The 19501-nt window shown below is 51.3% G+C and overlaps 1 protein-coding gene across 1 annotated transcript in view; it reads left to right on the top strand.

Moving 5' to 3' along the window:
- Nucleotides 1–5065: 5065 nt before the first annotated feature.
- Nucleotides 5066–19501, top strand: part of ASAP3 (ArfGAP with SH3 domain, ankyrin repeat and PH domain 3) — a 45385-nt gene continuing 30949 nt past the window's right edge. Inside the window, 1 exon segment of the mRNA XM_036443692.2 lies at nt 5066–5316. Within this exon segment, the coding sequence (XP_036299585.1) occupies nt 5188–5316 (129 nt within the window). The 5' untranslated portion in view covers nt 5066–5187.

Below are 19501 nucleotides of genomic sequence, written 5' to 3' on the forward strand. Positions count from 1 at the left end.
TGGTGACTGGATAAGGGGCGTCCCTGGGTCTGTTCCCTCCAAACACTGCTGAAGCAAGAGGCAGATCTGGGACCGCCGAGGGCACTGCACAGCAGTGTTCTCTTGCCCCCTGCAGAAGGCAGAATAATGTGCTAATCCCCAGAGCCTGTGACAAGGGGAAATTAGAACTGCAGATGCAATTGAGGCTGCCAGTCAGCGGATCTTGAGTTGGGGAGATCCTAGATTTCCAGACGAGCCCCGGGTAATCACAGGGTCCTTCCTTATACGTGAAAGAGGAAGAAGAGGCAGCGTCAGAGGCAGGGAGAGCTTTCAAGGTGCTAAACTGCTAGCCCTAGCTGGTTTGGCTCGGTGGATAGAGCGTCGGCTTGGGGACTGAAGGGTCCCCAGTGGGGGGTGTGCAGGAGGGAGCTGATCAATGTTTCTCTCTCATCGATGTTTCTAGCTCTCTCTGTAAAAAAATCAATAAGCCGAAACCGGTTTGGCTCAATGGATAGAGCGTCGGCTTGGGGACTGAAGGGTCCCGGGTTCGATTCCGGTCAAGGGCATGTACCTTGGTTGCAGGCATATCCCCAGTAGGGGGTGTGCAAAAGGCATCTGATCGATGACTCTCTCTCATTGATGTTTCTAACTCTCTAACTCTCTCCCTTCCTCTCTGTACAAAATCAATAAAATATATATTTTTAAAAATCAATAAAATCTATTAAAAAAAAAAAAAGATGCTATAATGCTAGCTTGGAGATGGAGGAAAGGGCCAAGAGCCAGGAAGGCACACAGCTTCCAGAAGCTTGAAAGACAAGGAAGTGGATTCTTTGCTTAAGTTAAAGGAAAACAACCCTGCCAACACCTTGAATCTGCCCAGTAAGACCGATTTCAGACCTCTGAATTCAGAGCTATAAGACAGACTTCCAGGAGTTTTTTTTTATTTCTTCAATCAAAGACAAATAATAACGCCAGTCATCCTCACGATAGCCCCATAAGACAGACAGGCATTATTGTTTGTTTTTTTTTTAATATATTTTATTGATTTTTTACAGAGAGGAAGGGAGAGAGATAGAGAGCTAAAAACGTCGATGAGAGAGAAACATCCACCAGCTGCCTCCTGCACACCCCCTACTGGGGATGTGCCCACAACCAATGTACCTGCCCTTGATTGGAATCGAACCCAGGACCTTTCAGTCCGCAGACCGACGCTCTATCGCTGAGCCAAAACGGTTTCGGCCAGACAGGCATTATTATCTCCATTTTCTACGTGGGGAAACTGAGGCTTTCCCGAGCTAATAAGGAGCACGGCCCGCATTGAAAGCCGGACCTGTCTCCAAAGCTTGTCTCCACTAGGCCTGAGGAAAGACTTGAGACCACCCATCACGTTCTCCACTAGAGGGCGCCTGCACGGGCTTCAGCCAAAGGTGCTGGAGGTCTTAGTGAGAGGACCCTGGAGATCCACCCCCTCTGAGGACCTCAGTGAAGACAAACTTGAACTTTTCAGTGTTCCTCCCTGTCTTGGGTCTGCTTTCACCTAGACCTGTGGTCGGCAAACTGCGGCTCGCAAGCCACATGCAGCCCTTTGGCCCCTTGAGTGTGGCTCTTCCACAAAATACCACTGCCTGGGCGAGCCTATGTTGAAGAAGTGGCGTTAAAAAAAGTTAAAGTTTAAAAAATTTTGGCCAAAACCTGTTTGGCTCAGTGGATAGAGCATCGGCCTGCGGACTGAAGGGTCCCAGGTTCGATTCCGATAAAAATAAAAATAAAAAATTTGGGCCAAAACCTGTTTGGCTCAGTGGATAGAGCATCGGCCTGCGGACTGAAGGGTCCCAGGTTCGATTCCAGTCAAGGGCATGTTACCTTGGTTTCGGGCACATCCACAGTAGGAGGTGTGCAGGAGCAGCTGGTCGATGTTTCTCTCTCATCGATGTTTCTAATCTTTCTCCCTCTTCCTTCCTCTCTGAAAAAAAACAATCAATAAAATATATTTTTAAAAAATTGGCTCTCAAAAGAAATTTCAGTCGTTGTACTGTCACTATTTGGCTCTGTTGACTGATGAGTTTGCCGACCACGGACCTAGACCGAGACAAATAGGAGCCCAGACATTGGGCACCGGCTCACAGCCAGATTGCCCGTGTTGTCTCCTGATTCCATCCATCCCTTGCCAGTAACCTTGGGCAAGCTCCTTCTGGCTCCCCGTCTCAGATTCCAATTCTGTAAGACGGGGATGATAACAGTAGCTGCCTTTGAGAGGATGCATGAGTTATTGTATGTGATGGGCCTAGAAAAGGACCTACACAAAGTAACGCCGATAACAGTTATTGCTTCTGTTATTACTTCAAATTTGTGGAATTTTTGCTGGTGTGGTTAATTTAAAGATTGTTGCGATGGGGAGATTATTCTGGATCATCCCGGTGGACCCTAACTGTACTAACAAACGTGCTCCTGAGACCGAGGCCGAGGGCGATCCGGCCACGGGAAAGAAGGCAACGTGGAGCCTTTGCAAGCCCAAGATGCCCTCGCAGATAGAGGAAGCTGGCCACAGGCCAAAGAATGCAAGGTATGCAGTTCCAGGAGCTGGAAAAGGCTAAGGAAACGGAAGCTCCCCTGGAACCTCCGCAGGGAGTGTGGCCTGCTGATAACCTTGATTTCAGTCCGGTAAAATGTTTCAGACTCCTGGCCTCCAGGACCGAAAGAGAATAATACATGGGTGTCGTTGTAAGCCGCCAGATTTGCGGTCATTCGTTAAAGCAGCAGTAGGAAACCAGCACAGAAAACATCAGCATCAACGGTGAAAAGGAATCTGGTGGCTCTGGAGGAAGCCCAGGCAGAGCGAGAAGAGCCAGGGGCCCCGCAGAGGGCTCCCCACGGCTCTGGCGGTTAAGGTCCGTGCGGAGGAGGCATATCTCAGCACCAGAGGAGGGAGGACCACCAAGGGGAAGGGTTGTCCCAGCCCCAGTCGGTTTGGCTCAGCGGATAGGGTGTTGGCCTGCGAACTTAAGGCTCTCGGGCAAGAATCTCACAACCGATCGATGGGAGAGAGACACATGTTTCTTTCTGGCTCTCCCCCTCCCTTCCACTCTCTACAAATCCATGGGAAAACATCCTCGGCCAAGGGAACATGTGCTTCAAGAAGGAAGGAATGGCTAACAGTGCCAGATGCTCCCAGAAACCAAGCAAGAGGAGTAAGTGCCTCTTGTGTTTTAAGAGGAGGGGAGCCTAGTTGACCTCCTGCGAGGCCCTGGGGTGGAAAGCAGACTGGAGAGCGGATCAAGAGGTGCCTGCGGCTGAAGCAGTTGTACTTCACAGCACATTTGTCCTGTCTCCACCAGATTGTACATATTTTTTTTCAACTTTTAATTCTATTACCCAAGTAGTTTATGTCCCTTATAGAAAAGTTAAGATACACAATTTTCAAGACTTCCTTTTCCTACGCAAAGTATATAATTCTCTCGATCAACTTATAGGATAACATGCCATTAGGCCATTTTAAGAGGACGAGATTCCATCTTAGCAATTTCCGCAGCTGCACACAGCTGGTGAGTCGCAGCACCAGGATTGAAACTTAGATGATGACTCCACGCACGGCTGGCTGGCTCAGTGAGCACCCACCTATGGACCAGGAGGTCACAGATGGATTCCTAGTCAGGGCACAGGCCCAGGTTGCGGGCTTTATCCTTAGTGGGGGGCACGCAGGAGGCAGCCAACCAATGAATGATTCTCATAATTGATGTCTCTCTTTTTTTTTAAAATATATTTTTATTCATTTTTTAAGAGAGGGAGAGGGATAGAGAGCCAGAAACATCGATGAGAGAGAAACATTGGTCAGCTGCCTCCTGCACACCCCCCACTGGGGATTCACCCACAACCAAGGTACATGCCCTTGACTGGAATGGAACCTGGGACCCTTCAGTCCGCAGGCCGACACTCTATCCACTGAGCCAAACAGGTTTCGGCTCATCATTGATGTTTCAATCTCTCTCTTCCTTCCCTTCCTCTCTGAAATTAACTTAAAAATATATATATATATAAATAAAATAGACCCATTAGACTCCAAAGCACAAAGATTCTTCAGCTCGGTGCTTCCCTGATATTTGCCTGAAGGAATCTTTTCCAGAAGGCCTGAGCGTCCAGAATAAAATCGAAGTGGATCTGTATTCCGAACCCCATCCTTATCCACTGAAAGATGTAGGTGGTTCCCAAGAGGAAGTTAGTGCATGAGGAGGAGTGGCGGTCTTCAGCCTGGTAGGGCTGGTGAGCGGGGTCCAGGGGTAGAAGGCACCAGGCGAAGCCCAGGAAGAAAAAAGGGCGTGGGTGAGAAGGCCAGGTAAAAAGGAGAGGGTTACTGAGCATCTATCGGGCACACGCACGTGTTAGATTCTTTCCTCGCAACACCATAAAGTTTAGACTTCCCGTTTTTGCAGAGAAGGAAACAGGTTCCAAGAAGGAAACGTTTTTCCCAAATCGCAGTTACACGGGGGGTGGGGGGTGGGGGGCTTGCCACACAGACCCGGGAGGCGGGGTATGCGGCTGGGGGGGTCCCTGGTGGCGCAGGGAATGGGAGGCTGACAGCTGGGTGTGGGGAGCAAGGGAGAGGCGGGGTGACTCCGGGAGGAGCGGTTCCCCGGGACAGGCAGGGCTTGAGGAGGTGGTGAAGCTGAAGGGGCGAGGCCATGGGGGCTGGGAACGAAGGGAGGGAGGAGAACCGGGGAGCGGAACCTGGAGGGCGGCAGGGGGCCTGGGGAGCTTCAGGGAGGCCGGGGCGGACCGAGGAAAGGGGCGGGGCCTAGAGGAAAGGGGCGGGACCTAGAGACAGGGGGCGGGGCTGTTGGAAGGGGCGGGGCAGCGAGCCAGGCACTGGTAGGCCAGAGGCGGGGCTTAGACGAGGGCGGGGCGGGGCCTGGAGGAGAATGGGGCGGGGCCGAGACGATGATGGGGCGGGGCCGAGAAGAGGGCGTGTCGTGTCGAAAAGTGGGCGGGGCTGGGACGGGGTGGGGACTCCGGGACCCGAGGCGACTGGACAGGGCGCTGGAAGGCAGTCGGGGGCGGGGCGGGGCGGCGCGGAGGGGGTGGGGCGTGCGGAGGCCCGGACGGCGCCCTCGGAGGACGGTGCGGCCAGCCAGAGCTGTGTAGTGAGCGCGCCCCGCGCCCCGCGCCCGCAGCCCCGGAGCCCCCGCCGCCCTGAGCCCCCGCCCCGCGCCCACCATGCCCGAGCAGCTCAGCGTCGCGGAGTTCCTGGCCGTCACCGTGGAGGACCTCAACTCCCCGGCTGGGGCCGCCGCCTTCGCCGCCAAGATGCCCCGGTGCCGGGGGGCGGCGCTGGTGCGGGAGGAGGTGAGGGGCCGAGGCGGGAGGGGTCCCGGGTCCCGGCAGGCTCTCGCCTTGACGTTCACCGGGGTGACGGGAGCTGCATTGGCCCTTACCGCTCCCCAAAACCTTCCCCTTCCCTAGATCTGTGAGAACCGGGTGCATCTCAGACATCCGCGTCCCCACCGTCGAGGCCTTGGGGAGGGCCGGCCGGAGGGATGGTTTGTGGGGGGGCCTGGAGGTCACCTCGACGACAGGTCACAGGTCGGGGGTCCTACCCCACCCCCACCCCGTGTTCTTGGCCACCTGCACCATCGCCTGTGCTTGCTCAGCTCCTCGCTGCGTCTGTTTGGGTTTTCATCTTCGGAGCCCCACGGGTTTGGCCCCAAAGTCACTCCTCTTCTGGGAAGCGGGCCTGCCCGCCTCAGTCAGGAACTTTTCCCTGGCTGCAGGCAGGCCCCCTCCCCCTGGCTGCTGGCTCCGAGATTTGGCCGGTGTTTGTGGAATGAATGCAAATGAGAAGGCGCCGGGAGCCGGGGTTCACCTTGGCCAGGCTGTTGGCAAGTTTCTAGTCTCCTCCCCTTTCCCCTCTCCTCTTTGTCTCTCCCAGCAAGGCGTCCCAGGCCTTTTCTTTCCCTCTTGCCGGCTGCCCCACCCCATTCCCCTGCTCTCTGGAGTTCACTCCTCTTCTGGGACCTGCTGCACTTCACCGGGCTGCCCCTGCAGGGAATGTTCTAGGGCAGACCCCCTGCAGCTTTGGGCCAGGGCAGGATATGTTTCTGCAGCTCGCTTCCAGAGGATGCCCTGAATTTGGGTGACGTTTTGGACCTCAGCTGTTGCTATCAGCTTCCATCCTTCACCGGAAGAGCATTGAGCACCTACTGTGTGGCTGACACCAAGCTCAATAGTTCATAACGCCCTGGATCCGTGTCTTGGGAGATTTCCTTTCCTTCTCTCCTCTGGCAGGCTGGACCCCCTTCTCAGAGTCTGCGCCTGTCACTCTGAAGCGGGGTGATGGAGGATTGCGGAGAGAGCACCCGCTATGGGGGAGGCGGGCTGTGTCCAAATCCTGGCCCTGCAGCTTGCCAGCTGTGTGAGCTTGGGCATGTGACCTGATTTGTGTGAACCCCTCTCTGGCATCTGTGAAATGGAGATAACAATGTTTACCTGCAGGGCTATGGCATTACGTGAGGCGGTGCATGTGAGGCACGCATCTTGATAAATGGAATCATGATCCGATTAACCGACGGACCTCTTTACCGACTGACCAGGTCCCTTCTTTTGTCCATTTCTCTCACAGAGCCCAGCTTTGCACATAGTGGGGGTACACGTTTTAGTTAAAATAAGCAGCCAATCTTTGGCCTCCTTCCTTGGGCAGGACCAGTCGCTCAGAGTCCACCAACTATGACTACGGCTTGTATCTCCCAGGGAGACAGCCGCAGAGCCTCATCCCGAGGAGCCAGCGTCCCCCAGTTTGTCTTCAGAGTGTCATATTTCCTGACCTGGAAGAATTCAGTGCCTTTGGCACCCGTCGGGCTGTCACAGTTCAGCCTCTTTATTGGGTTGTTCATTAAAATGTCAAATCAGAGCAGGAGAAGGAAGTGTACTATGGAGCCTTCTCCGGGGACAGAAATGCCCATTTATGCCGGTGCATCTGGGCCTGCCTGGCTCGGTGTGTGTAAGCACTTGTGTGTGTGTGGAGGGGAGAGGCTGCAGCAGGCTCTGGTGAGGGTTCAGCTTTGCCCCAATTCAGACGCAACAAAACTCGGTCTCTTTTGCCTTTGGGACTTTGATTTGGTGCACGTGAGGTTTGTTTTTACAGCAGAAAGCCCATGGCACCCAAGCTTGTCTCTTTCACTGCCCAAAAGGTTAGAATCTGACCTTTGGATTGGACTTGCCAGAGGTTTCCTGTTTGGTTTTCCATTTGTGTTTATATTTACACTAGAGGTCTGGTGCGTGAAATTCGTGCACTTGCGGGGGGTGAGGGTGGTGTCCCTCAGCCTGGCCTGCACCTTCTCACAGTCCAAGGGCTCTCGGGGGATGCCCGACTGCTGGCTTAGGCCCGCTCCCCACTAAGCCCTCAGCCGGACATCCTTAGTGCTGCTGCAGAGGCGGGTAAGGCTCCTGCCATCACCACTGTACTCTCCAGCCATGATCCTGGCTTCTGGCTGAGTGGCAGTCCCCCTGTAAGAGTGCACTGACCATTAGGGGGAAGCTGCTGCATTGAGCGTCTGCCCCCTGGTGGTCAGCGCCTGTCATAGCAACCCGTCGTTCAGCGGTTTGGTCGATTTGCATATTAGCCTTTAAATATATAGGATGTAGTTTGAAGCTGGCATTCCCACTTCCCTTTTCTGGCATGACTAACCCACCCCTAGGCTTGAAGAGGTATGAATTTGTCTAAATCAAAATGCAACTGATTTTTTTTTTAATCCTTATTGATTTGAGAGAGAGAGACATCAATATGAGAGAGAGACATCAATCAGTTACACAGGGGATCGAATCCGAAATCTGGGACTGTGCCCTGACTTGGGAATTGAACCCATGAGCTTTCAGTGTATGGGACTATATTTCAGCCAACTGAGCCACACCATTGATGTTTCTCTCCCATCAGTGTTTCTAACGCTCTATCCCTCTCCCTTCCTCTCTGTAAAAAAATCAACTGATTCTTAATTCAAGTCTTCCAGTCTCAGTTGGTTTCCTGGGAGTAACTAGGGACTCTGTCCTGGACTTGCAGACCTCTTGCTGAGAAGGATCCTGGGCAGCGCCCAGGAATCTAGAATATTAGCCCTGGGGGTCCTGTGAGATAGAGATCACCTAGGAAGGCTCTTACCGGAGATGGGGAAACTGATGACCGCAGCGAGCAAGAGAGTTGTCCAAGCTGCCACAGCTGAGTAAGGGAAGAATTGGCATGCCTACACAAATGTTCTAACCCCTGCCCCTGTGCTCTCCTAAAGATCAACTGCCTGTCCTCCCTCTGTAACCTCTCTGAACCACGGCTATTTCCCCCTAAAATGGGTCTGTTCATGCCTCCTTCTCTGGGTTGCTAAAAGTTTTTGTTTTTTATTGTGAAACTCTGTACAAAAGTGGGAGAGTCTTAAGGCAGATCACCATTCTATCCACCACCTTTCCCTGTTCTGGGGCCCCTTTTACACCCACCTTCTCATTGATATTCACAGTAACACGGGTGAAAGTGGGCCCAGGAAGGTTAAGGCAGTTGCCTTGTGTCACATAGTGAGTCTGCCTGACTCTGAGGCCTGACCAATGCTCCATGCCATCTCTATGCTAGGCACTAAGGACCTTACGATACTGCTCTTGTTTGCTGGCTGGTTGAGGAGAGGTAGCCTATCTTAGAGAGATAAGTAGGAACCCTTATCTGAGTGCCCAGAGAAAGGTACAGTCAGTGCCATAGAGACTGTTAAAGTAGGGCAGGGAGAGAGCAGTGAGGACTCATGGAGAGTGCAATCATGGAGAGCTTCCTGGAGGAGGTGACACTTCCAGCTGGGCATTGAAGGATGGGAAAACTCCATGAAGTTGAAGAAGATAAGAGTGCATTTTGAGATTGGTGGGAAGAGAGCATATTCAGGAACCAAGTAAGCCATTTTGACCAGTGCTGAGAATTCATGCTATATCATGCATCTCAAACTACTAGTGAACTTATATCTCCTAGTAGGTCTCAAATGAAGCTGTTCACCACAAATAGGAGATCTTCAAAGGCTTGTGATATACTGTGTGTGTGTGTGTATATATATATATATATATATATATATATATATATGAGACTTAATGAAGTTTTTTCTTTTAAAAAAATATATTTTATTGATTTTTTACAGAGAGGAGGAGAGAGGGATAGAGAGCTAGAAATGTTGATGAGAGAGAAACATCAACCAGCTGCCTCTTGCACACCCTCTACCGGGGATGTGCCTGCAACCAATGTACATGCCCTTGATCAGAATCAAACCTGGGACCTTTCAGTCCGCAGACCAACGCTCTACCACTGAGCCAAACCAGTTTCGGCTAGACTTAATGAAGTTTTAATTGCACAAAGGACATAATAATTTTTAATTTAAAAATTTAAAAGCAGCCCTAGTCGGTTTGGCTCAGTGGATAGACTTTTGGCCCACGGACTGAAGGGTCCCAGGTTCGATTCCAGTCAAGGTCATTGACCTCGGTTGCAGGCTCGATCGATCCCTGGCTCTTCCTGGGGCACATGCGGAAAGCAACCATTCGGTGTGTCTCTCCCACATCGATGTTCTCTCTCTCTCTGCATCTCCCCCTCCCTCCCAATCTCTCTAAAAATCAATGGAAAAATATTCTTGGTTGAGTATTAACAACAACAACAACAAAAAAATGTTTAAAACATAACTGGAAAGTGTAAAGTCATCTCTGACCACGCCTCTCAGTCCCTGTGCTCTCCTCAGAGGTCATTGCTATGGAACCGCGTGCTTTCCAATGCGTGTCCTCAGAAAACATATTATCAGGGAGGGGATGGTAGTTAGGGGACATATTTGCCTAAATTGCTATCATGTCTTATACCTCACAGTTGTAAAGTTTATTGGAGTTAAATTTATCTTTTCCTTTGTGATTTTTGCTTCTTTTTGTTGTTGTTGTTTTATTGATTGATGGACTTTAGAGAGAAAGGGAGAAAGAAAAACATTCATTTGTTGTTCCATTTATTTATGCATCCATTGGTAGGTTTCTGTATGTGCCCCGATTTTTGTATGAAATCTTGGGGTATTGGGATGGCACTCTAACCAATTGAGCTACATGGCCAGGGCCAACTTTAGCAATTTTGAATCTTGTTCAGAACGGAATTCATTCTTTTTTTTCTTTTTTTAAATATATTTTATTGATTTTTTACAGAGAGGAAGAGAGGGGGATAGAGAGTCAGCTGCCTTCTGCACACCCCCTACTGGGGATGTGCCTGCAACCAAGGTACATGCCCTTGACCCGAATCGTACCTGGGACCTTTCAGTCCGCTGGCTGACACTCTATCCACTGAGCCAAACCGGTTTCAGCCAGGATTCCATTCTTAATTCTTAATATTCTTGTGAATTTTACCTGCTTTTCTATATTCGTTTTATAAAAACAATAAAAATTATGTAATTCTGCCCTCGCTGGTCTGGCTCAGTGGATAGAGCATGAGCCTGTGGACCAAAGGGTCCCAGGTTCGATTCCAGTGAAGGGCATGTAGGAGGTGTGGGAACATCCCCTGTAGGAAGTGTGCAAGAGGCAGCTGATTGATGTTTCTCTCCCATCAATGTTTCGAACTCTCTATCCCTCTTTCTTCCTCTCTGTAAAAAACTAATAAAATATATATATTTTTTAAAAAAGTAGACCACCATTGCCTCAGCTGTCAGGAACAAAGGCAGCTGCTTCATCATCCTTTCTGTCTCTGGCCTCTATTTCTTTCTCTCTTTTTTTCAAAATATGTTCTTATTGATTTTTTTTAGAGAGAGAGGAAGGAAAAGAGATAGATAGAAACATTGATTGGCTGCCTCTTGCACGCCACATCTACCTTGCCTCCCCACCCCCCAGCCCAGCGGGGATTGAGCCAGCAATCTGGGCTTGTGCCCTGACTGGGAATCAAACTGGTGGCCTCTTGGTTCACGGGTTGCTACTCAACTGCTGAACTACACCTGCCGGACTCCTCTGTTTCTGTCTGCATACCTGGGCAGTGCTTTGGATCACCTGTCATCACACAGGCCCCAAAGGGCATAACCATCTTCTGGGGAGGACAGAGAGCGTCCGCCCCCACATTCACGTGACCTCACTGGCCCAGCATCTAAAGGTGATCAAGCCAGTCTTGGGTGCCACATCCCAGTTCTTGGCTGAGCGGTTAATGGCCTGGCTCCGTTCTGGATTGGTTCCAGAAGCCGGGCCTCCACCCTGTTTTCATCAGCAGAGGTCACGGAGACTTAGGACAGGTAAACATGGCACAGAATTCTACCCCCATGACCATGGCAATTCTGCTTCGGTTGGCATAACCTAGGATCAGGGAGAGGCCCTGTGCTCATCCTGTTTTGTGCCCACCTAGTTGTCCAGGCGAAGATGAACCCCACTTTGGAAAGCTCACATGTGAGGGAATTAAAAAAGATAGATTGGAGCCGAAATCGGTTTGGCTCAATGGATAGAGCGTCGGCTTGGGGACTATGGGACCCAGGTTTGATTCCGGTCAAGGGCATGTACCTTGGTTGCGGGCATATCCCCAGTAGGGGGTGTGCAAGAGGCAGCTGGTTGATGACTCTCTCTCATCGATGTTTCTGGCTCTCTATCTCTCTCCCTTCCTCTCTGTACAAAATCAAAAAAATATGTTTAAAAAAAATTCTTTAAAAAAAAAAAAAAGATAGGTTGGAGATCTCAGGGGATACAGCATGAGTTGGAGGGCCTTGAATGTCATAAAGCACGTGGGCTTTTTGTAGAGACCAGTGGACCCAGTCATGTTGGAATGGGTTGAAACCGGTCCTGCTGAAGCCAGCATAGTGCCTGGGGACTGTTCCACGCCAGCCCTGTATTAGTCACCGGCTAACACATAGCTCCATTAAAAGAGCTGCAGTCTTGGCCGCATTGAGCTCAGCATTCTGGGAAAGACAAGTGGCAAACAGACAAATCAGTAATTGCATGTTGCGATCAGTGGCAGGAAGGCTCAGCCTCTCGGGCAAGGCCTTCCTTTAGGTTTGGTCCTGTGTCCTCATCTCTTCGCATCCCAGCCCCTCTCCCCAGGCAATCTCACCCACACCCTTAGCTTCAGTTCTCCCCCATCTTCATGTTATTTTTTAAAAACATGTGGGTTTTTGTTTTTTTTTATTGATTTCAGAGAGGAAGGGAGAGGAAAAGAGAGAGAAACATCAAGGATGAGAGAGAATCGCTGAAACCGGTTTGGCTCAGTGGTAGAGTGTCCGTCTGCGGACTGAAGGGTCCCAGGTTTGATTCCGGTCAAGGGCATGTACATTGGTTGTGGGCACATTCCCGGTAGGAGGTGTGCAAGAGGCAGCTGGTCGATGTTTCTCTCTTGTCGATGTTTCTATCTCTCTCCCTTCCTCTCTGTAAAATATCAATAAAATATATTAAAAAAAAAAAAAAAAAAAAAAAGGATGAGAGAATCATTGATTGGGTGCCTCCTGCACGCCCCCCACTAGGTATGATGATGGTCCCATAAGATTATAATGAAGCTGAAAAATTCCCATTGCCTAGTGACATCATAGCTGTTCTAATGTTGTCACACAGTGCATTCACAATTGCCTGCAGTGTTCAGTACAATAACATGCAATGTAGGCCTGTAGCCGAGAAGCAGTATGGTCGACAATATAGCCAGGTGTGTAGTAGGCTATCCTTATCTAGGTTTGTGTAAGTGCCCTCTATGGTGTTTACACAACAACAGAATCCTCTAAGAACCCATTTCACAGAATGTCTACCCCTTGTTAAGTGATACATGACTAGTAATATTAAGATTTATTAATGAAGTACATGTAGGAAGAAGCCAGGAATGGTTCCCAGCCCTCACTGGTTTGTTCAGTGGATAGAGCGTTGGCCTGTGGACTGAAGGGTCCCAGGTTTGATTCTGGTCAAGGGCATGTACCTTGGTTGCAGGCACATCCCCAGTAGAGTGTGTGCAGGTCGATGTTTCTCTCTCATCGATGTTTCTGACTCTCTCTCCCTCTCCCTTCCTCTCTGTAAAAAAGCAATAAAATATATTTTAAAAAAAAGAAAGAAAAAAGAATGGTTCCCAAATTTCTAATGGGGGAGAGCCATTCACCCTTCTTAGGAAGGGGAAATCTGGGAGAGGGACAGGCTTCAGGGAAAGTCAAGAATTCTGTTTGTACATCTCATAGGACTTGGAGACATCCATCTAGAAATGTCAGGAAGGCACTTGGATACATGAGTTTGGAGACCAAAGGAGTGGACGGAGATACACATTTGAGAGTTGTCAGCATTGAGATACTGAGTTTCAAACTCTGAGTATGAATCACCTGGCATCACTCCCAGGGAGTCCAGTTCGGTAGCTGTATCTTACTTGGGCTTCTTATTGCAAGTAACAGAAACCGACCTGAGCTGACTTAGACAGAAAAGGAATTCATTGAGAGGGAATATTCAGCAGTTTGCAGAGTTTCTGGGAAGTTGGAGACTGGGGTAAGGCATCAGGCAGGATCTCAGCCAAAATCACTCCACGGAACCAGTTTGGCCAGGATGCAGCCACTGCACACTAAATGTCACAGCTTGCACTGTCACCGTCCCCTGCAGACTGGGCACCCTCACTGCTGTTTCCACCAGTGTGAGAATGGATCTTCTACTCTCTCTGCTCCTAATTCAGTTTGTAGCGAGTGCCTCTTACTGGCCAAGCCTAGCTCACACACCTGTTCCCTAGCTGCAAGAGAGGCTGGGAAACCAGGAATTTGATATTATTAGCTCTCATAGGAGGCAAACTCAGCCAAGACTTGTGCAGGAAGTAATTTCTCATATTGGAAGAAAAAGGAAAAGAAGAAAAAGAAAGGAAGGAAGGAAGGAAGGAAGGAAGGAAGGAAGGAAGGAAGGAAGGAAAAGAAAAGAAAAGAAAAGAAAAGAAAAGAAAAGGAAAGAAAGAAAGGAAGAAAGAAAGGAAGAAAGAAAGAAGGAAGGAAGGAAGGAAGGAAGAAAGAAGGAAGGAAAGAAAGAAAGAAAAAGAGGGAGGGGGGCAAATGTCCTTGGCAGGTTTGCCAGCATGCAGGAGGGTATCAGGGAATCTGCATTTTCACCAGAACCACAGGAGATGCTCAGGCAGGCAGTCCATGAGCCACATATGCATGCGTTGAATTAGCTGGTGTTTAAAGCTGTGAGAACGGATGAGATCATCCAGGGAGAGGAATGAAGAGGGCCCAGGCCCAAGCTCTGGGGAGCTCCAGTGCTGAGAGGTTTGGATGGGAAGAGGAGTTCAAAAAAGAGACTGAGAAGAAGGAGCTGCCAGTGAGGAAGGAGGGAAATCAAGAGAGTACGGTGCCTCAGAAGCCAGGAGAGGGGTGTTGTGATGAGGCAGCTGTCACAGGCTGCCTACGTGTCCAGATATAAAAGAAAGTGACAGACATGAGCCCTGGCTTTGACAACACGGAGGTCATCCGTGACCTTAAGAACAGATTTAGTGCTTTTCCCCCTCCCACACCGGCCTGGGCTGATTGCAGGAGGGGGCAGATGAGAAGTCCCCCACACACACAGGGGACCAGAGACATGGATGGCCGTCATGGACCTGGGCCAGAGGGCTTTACCAGGATGGACTTAGGACCCCGCTCTGCTGAGCCCAGCCTCTTCCCATACCAGGCTGGCCCTCACAAGGGCAGAGAGTCTCCCCAGAGTTGTCAGCCTTGAGCTCAGTGTCCCAAAGTCTCCCTGCCTCCACCCCATCCTCAAATTTCTGTCTTCGGTGCTTAATTCCTTGTTTGGTATTGAGGTGTTTCTGGCAACGAGATGGCATAGGCAGGTTTGGGAGCTTGAAGTCAGAGCAGAAGGAAAATGCTTTCCCCCAAAGGCAGACCTCTGGGACACTCCGGGTTCACCTCAGACCACTGCAATCAAGTGAGTTTGGCACTAACGTGAGCGATAATATTTTTGCTGGTCTCGGGTCTTGCCTTCAATTTGTAAAAGGAAAAGAAAACAAGCAACATCTGAGAAGCACAATAAAACATCTGCCCGTATAGTCCTCAGACAGTTATTGCTGGAGGTTTCCTTTGATGGGGCCAGAGCACATGGGGCAGGGAGGCCCACAGAGGCACAGTGACTCCTCCGAGACCCAAGGGCAGGGCTCTGGGCTGTGTTTGTGGGGGAGCTTTGTGATTGGGCCTCACTGTGGAGGGGACGGGAGCCGAGCTGGAAACAGCTGCTGGAGGCTCTCTAACTCAGCTGGTGTTTGACCTTGACTGCTTTTAAGAACTTCAGGCTCCACCCAGATCGACTGAATCAAAATCTCCCCCGGGTGAGAGGCCTAGACAAATAAGCAGTTCAAAAGTTCCCCAGGCAACGCTGAGGAGCGGAGTGAAAGCTATTGTGAGCGATTGCCTGCCCACTCAAGGTTAGTAACCCAATGAAATCCATTTATTGAGCCCCCTGTGTACAAAGGTAGGTTCTGAGGGCTTGGAGGTGATAGGCAAGGATATCAATCATCCATGAAAAGATGATCGACGACCCACAGCATATAGGCTAGTGGCCGAGGTCTCTGGAGATAGCACAGAAATAGTATATATTCTATATATATATTGATTTCAGAGGTGAAGGGAGAGGGAGAGGAAGATAGAAACATCAATAATGAGAATCATTGACCAGCTGCCTCCTGAATGCCCCCTACTGGAGATCGAGCCTGCAATTCGGGCATGTGCCCTGACCAGGAGTCGAACCGTGACCCGCCTGGTTCATAGGTTGATGCTCAACCACTGAGCTACATTGGCCGGGCACTATGTGGCCTTTTGTATCTGACTTCTTTCAGTTAGCATGGTATTTCCAAGGTTCTTCCATGCTATCTGGATTGCTTTAAAAGCATTAAGAACGGGAATGGCAAACACCAGGCAGTGTTGTAAGCATTTCCCATATATTGATTCTTATCATCCTCATCAGGAAACAAAGGCACAGAGAGATAAAATAACTTAGTAAGCAGGTTTGCCAGATAACATACAGGATGCCCACGCAATATTTGGGGCATATTTATACTAAAAACTTATTCACTGATTATCTGAAATGCAAATATAACTGCATGCCCTGTGTTTATTTTTGCTAAATCTGACAACCCCACTGGCAGGATTTGGACTTGGCAGTCGGAAGCACTTGGGAGTGCTTCACCTCACTCCTCTGGTGCTGCCCTCCCCGGGGGCTTTGATTTAACAGGTCTGAAATGAGACTTCCACATCCTGACTTTTTAAGTGCCCCAGGCGATTCCTCTGGGCAGCCTGGGGGTGTGTGTGACTCAGGGCCCGGGGAATACCGAGATATCTGCTGGGCAGGATAGCTGCCCTGCTGACCTTCCTGTATGCCCAGTGCTGGGCGAGGTGCTTACATGCCAGCTCACACCCCTTTAAGGTAGGCCTGAATGCTATTATCCCAGTGACAGGTGGGGAAACGGGGGCCCAGACAAACGAAGTCCCTTGTCTCAGGTCGCACGGCGGAGAGAACAGAATGTGGACCTCAGAACAGTGTGATGTGAAAGCTGGAGTCCTTCACGCCCGCCGTCTTTTCTGTGTGTCCGTGGGCCCTTGCTAATATCCACTCATTCATTTACTCGTGCATCCATCCCACAAACACTTATGGCTGCTCCCCCACGGTCCCCAGGGATGCTGTGGATGCAAAAGCCAGTGAGCCAATGCCTGGCATTCTGGAGCTTTTAGAAGTCAGGCAGGTGGGGCAAATAAGGGCCGCGAGTGCCCTGGTACAAAGGGGCACAGGGTGGCATACAGGCGGGAGGGTGGGTTCTGGAGGGGTCAGTTCTGTGTGGTAGGGACGGGGTGACCTGTTCGCTGAGTCAGGAAAGATGGAGTGTTTACTGGGCAGAATGGGATAGGGCCCAGATGAGGGAAGGCCTGGCAAACTGGGGAAATTGCAAAAAGTTGGACAGGCCTGGGGTTTAAGGATTAGTGATGGATATCAAGTCCAAGTGGGGGGCAGGGAGGGACTCATCCAGGCCTACAGGGGGGCCCAGAGGACGGGGAGTCATAGGACCCTTGGCTGCTCTGTCCAGGGGGACAGGCTGGCTCTCCCCAGGGCTGGGTGGAATTCAGGGCCCGAGGCCAGGCTGGGGTCGCACCAGACTCTTCGGCGGTCTGTCTGCAGAGTTCTTGCTCTCTTAGCTCATCGCGGCCGAGCTGTCTCCGGAGGAAAGTCCCAGCCAGGAAACTTGGGGTTTGCAGAGGCCTCCGCATATGGTGAGGGTGAGGCTCCCTTCCTGCACCCCTCTCCGTCCCCTCTTCCCACCACCCCCCAAGGGGCAACTGGTGGGCTGAGCTGGCAAGACGCACGGGTTCCGGGCTGGGGAGAAGTCTGAGGGCCCCACCGAGGGGCACATGGGCGGCCGAAGGCTCCAGCAGTGCAGGAAGGAAAGCAGCGAGAGGCGGAGGGATTCTGAAATAATAACTGTGAGAGCTGGCGGGAGCCTTCCTCGTTCCCACCCAACCCCTCCTTTCCAGAGGAGGAGTCGGGCAAGGGGGGGAAGGAGACTCAGCGGGGTCACACCGGAGGCTGGGGCTGGCCTGGGTCCCGCTCCCGGCCTTCCAGGCCTTGCAGTTGGGCAGGGCTGGCGGTCCTTCCACACGGGGGATGCTAAGGCAGCTGGAGAGGGCCCTGCTCTCCTCTGGCTCCTCCTGACCGCCCAGCCTGGACTCTCAGGTGCTGGGTGTAGGGTAAGGTGACCAGACGTCCCGCTTTTGGCCGGACAGTCCTGATTTTTAACAATTTGTCCTCCCTCCCGCGGCGTTTTTAAAACAGTCCTGATTTCCGCCGAAACTGGTTTGGCTCAGTGGATAGAGCATCGGTCTGCGGACTCGAGGGTCCCAGGTTCGACTCCGGTCAAGGGCATGTACGTTGGTTGCAGGCACATCCCCAGTGGGGGGTGTGCAGGAGGCAGCTGGTCGATGATTCTCTCTCATCGATGTTTCTGACTATCTGTCCCTCTCTTTTCCTCTCTGTAAAAAAAAAATCAATAAAATATATTAAACACACACACACACACACACACACAGACACGCACACACAAACCAGTCCCGATTTCCAATTTTTTAACAATTTGTCCCGCGTCCCATGGCGTTTTTAAAACAGTCTCAATTTCCAATTGTAAAAATGCCACGGGACGCGGGACAAATGTTAAAAATCGGGACGTCTGGTCACCTTAGTGTAGGGGCCTGTCCACATGAAAACCACCTGGAGACTCACTGCCAGGGGTGGCTGAGTTGGAGCAGCCTGGCAGGTGTGATGAACCTGGACTCTCAGTCCCAGAGCCTGACCCTGCAGGGTATTGAGAGTTCATGTTCATCAGCTCTAAATTGTACAGATGGAGAAACTGAGGCACGGGAGAGAGGGACTTGCTCAGAGGGGCTAATGGCAGCAGCAGGCCTAAAATGTAGCAGCCCTCTTCTCTCACAATGCCTCTGCATTGCCTCTCAGGATGCCCAGCGGCCACCATTAGACAAGATAGACCTAATCTCACCTCCACAGCTGTCCTGTCACAGTAACGGACTCCGGGAGGTGGGTTTGACCTCAGGGTTTGCTCTAGGGCGGTGTTCCCCAAACTTTTGACATAGGTGTACCCCTTCTATAATTTTCGTAACGCTGAGTACCCCTCGTACTCATGAGAACGTAGAATTAGGCGCAGCTAAGCACGGTGCAGTGCATATCCCCACCAAACTCCGGTGCAACGCGTACCCCCACCAAACTCTTCCCGTCCCCCTGGGAGTGCGCGTACCACACTTTGGGAAACACTGCTGTAGCGTGACAGTGAGGGAGGGCTCTGGAGGCAGAGAGCTCTGTGCTTCCGAGAGCTAACCTTTGTGACCTGGAGCCAGTTGCCTAGGCTACCCCAGCCTCAGTTTCCCCCTCTGTAAAAGGGGGAGGATAATGACTACCTCGCAGGGTTATTGGGAGGAAGAAAGCCAGCACTGGGCACGTGGGCGGGGGTTGGGTTCCTGTTTGTAAGTGGACTCACCCTGAGAGCTTGGAATCAAGTCCTTCCTGTTGGGTGATGTGGGCTGGGCTGGGCTGGGCTGGGCTGGGCCGTGCCGGGCCGGGCTGGGCTCCCATCGTCCTGCCATGCCTGGCAGACAGGGGCACCCCCTTTCTCCCACTTAGACAAGAGTCCCCACAGTTGATCTTGGTATCACAAGAATTTATCAGGTCCCTCCTCTCGTCTAGAACCTCCAGGAGCTCCGGAGCACTGGGGGGTGGAGGGCTTGGGGGGCGCCGAGGGAGGGTAATCATGTAGAGGTTTTGATTAAAACCTTGGACTCCAAGGATTAGCACCCTGGTTTTGAGTCTAGGTTCCACTACTTGCTAGTTGTGCGAGCCTGGGCAAAGTCCCTGGCCTCAGTTTCCTCCTCCGTAAAGCCTCCCGGGGCTGTTGGCAGGATGACTAGTCCGTGCAGTACTAGAAAGCGTGTCGCGTACTGAGAGAAGCCTGGCACGCGGTAGGGATGACATAGAAGCATCTGCGCAGCTCTCTGTGCGCGTGGTCTCCCAGCGGGCATTGGGCCCCGCTGAGCCCCACCGCTCACCATCT

This window comes from Pipistrellus kuhlii, unplaced genomic scaffold, assembly GCF_014108245.1.
Source record: "Pipistrellus kuhlii isolate mPipKuh1 unplaced genomic scaffold, mPipKuh1.p scaffold_m20_p_2, whole genome shotgun sequence".
NCBI classification, from domain to species: Eukaryota; Metazoa; Chordata; class Mammalia; order Chiroptera; family Vespertilionidae; genus Pipistrellus; species Pipistrellus kuhlii.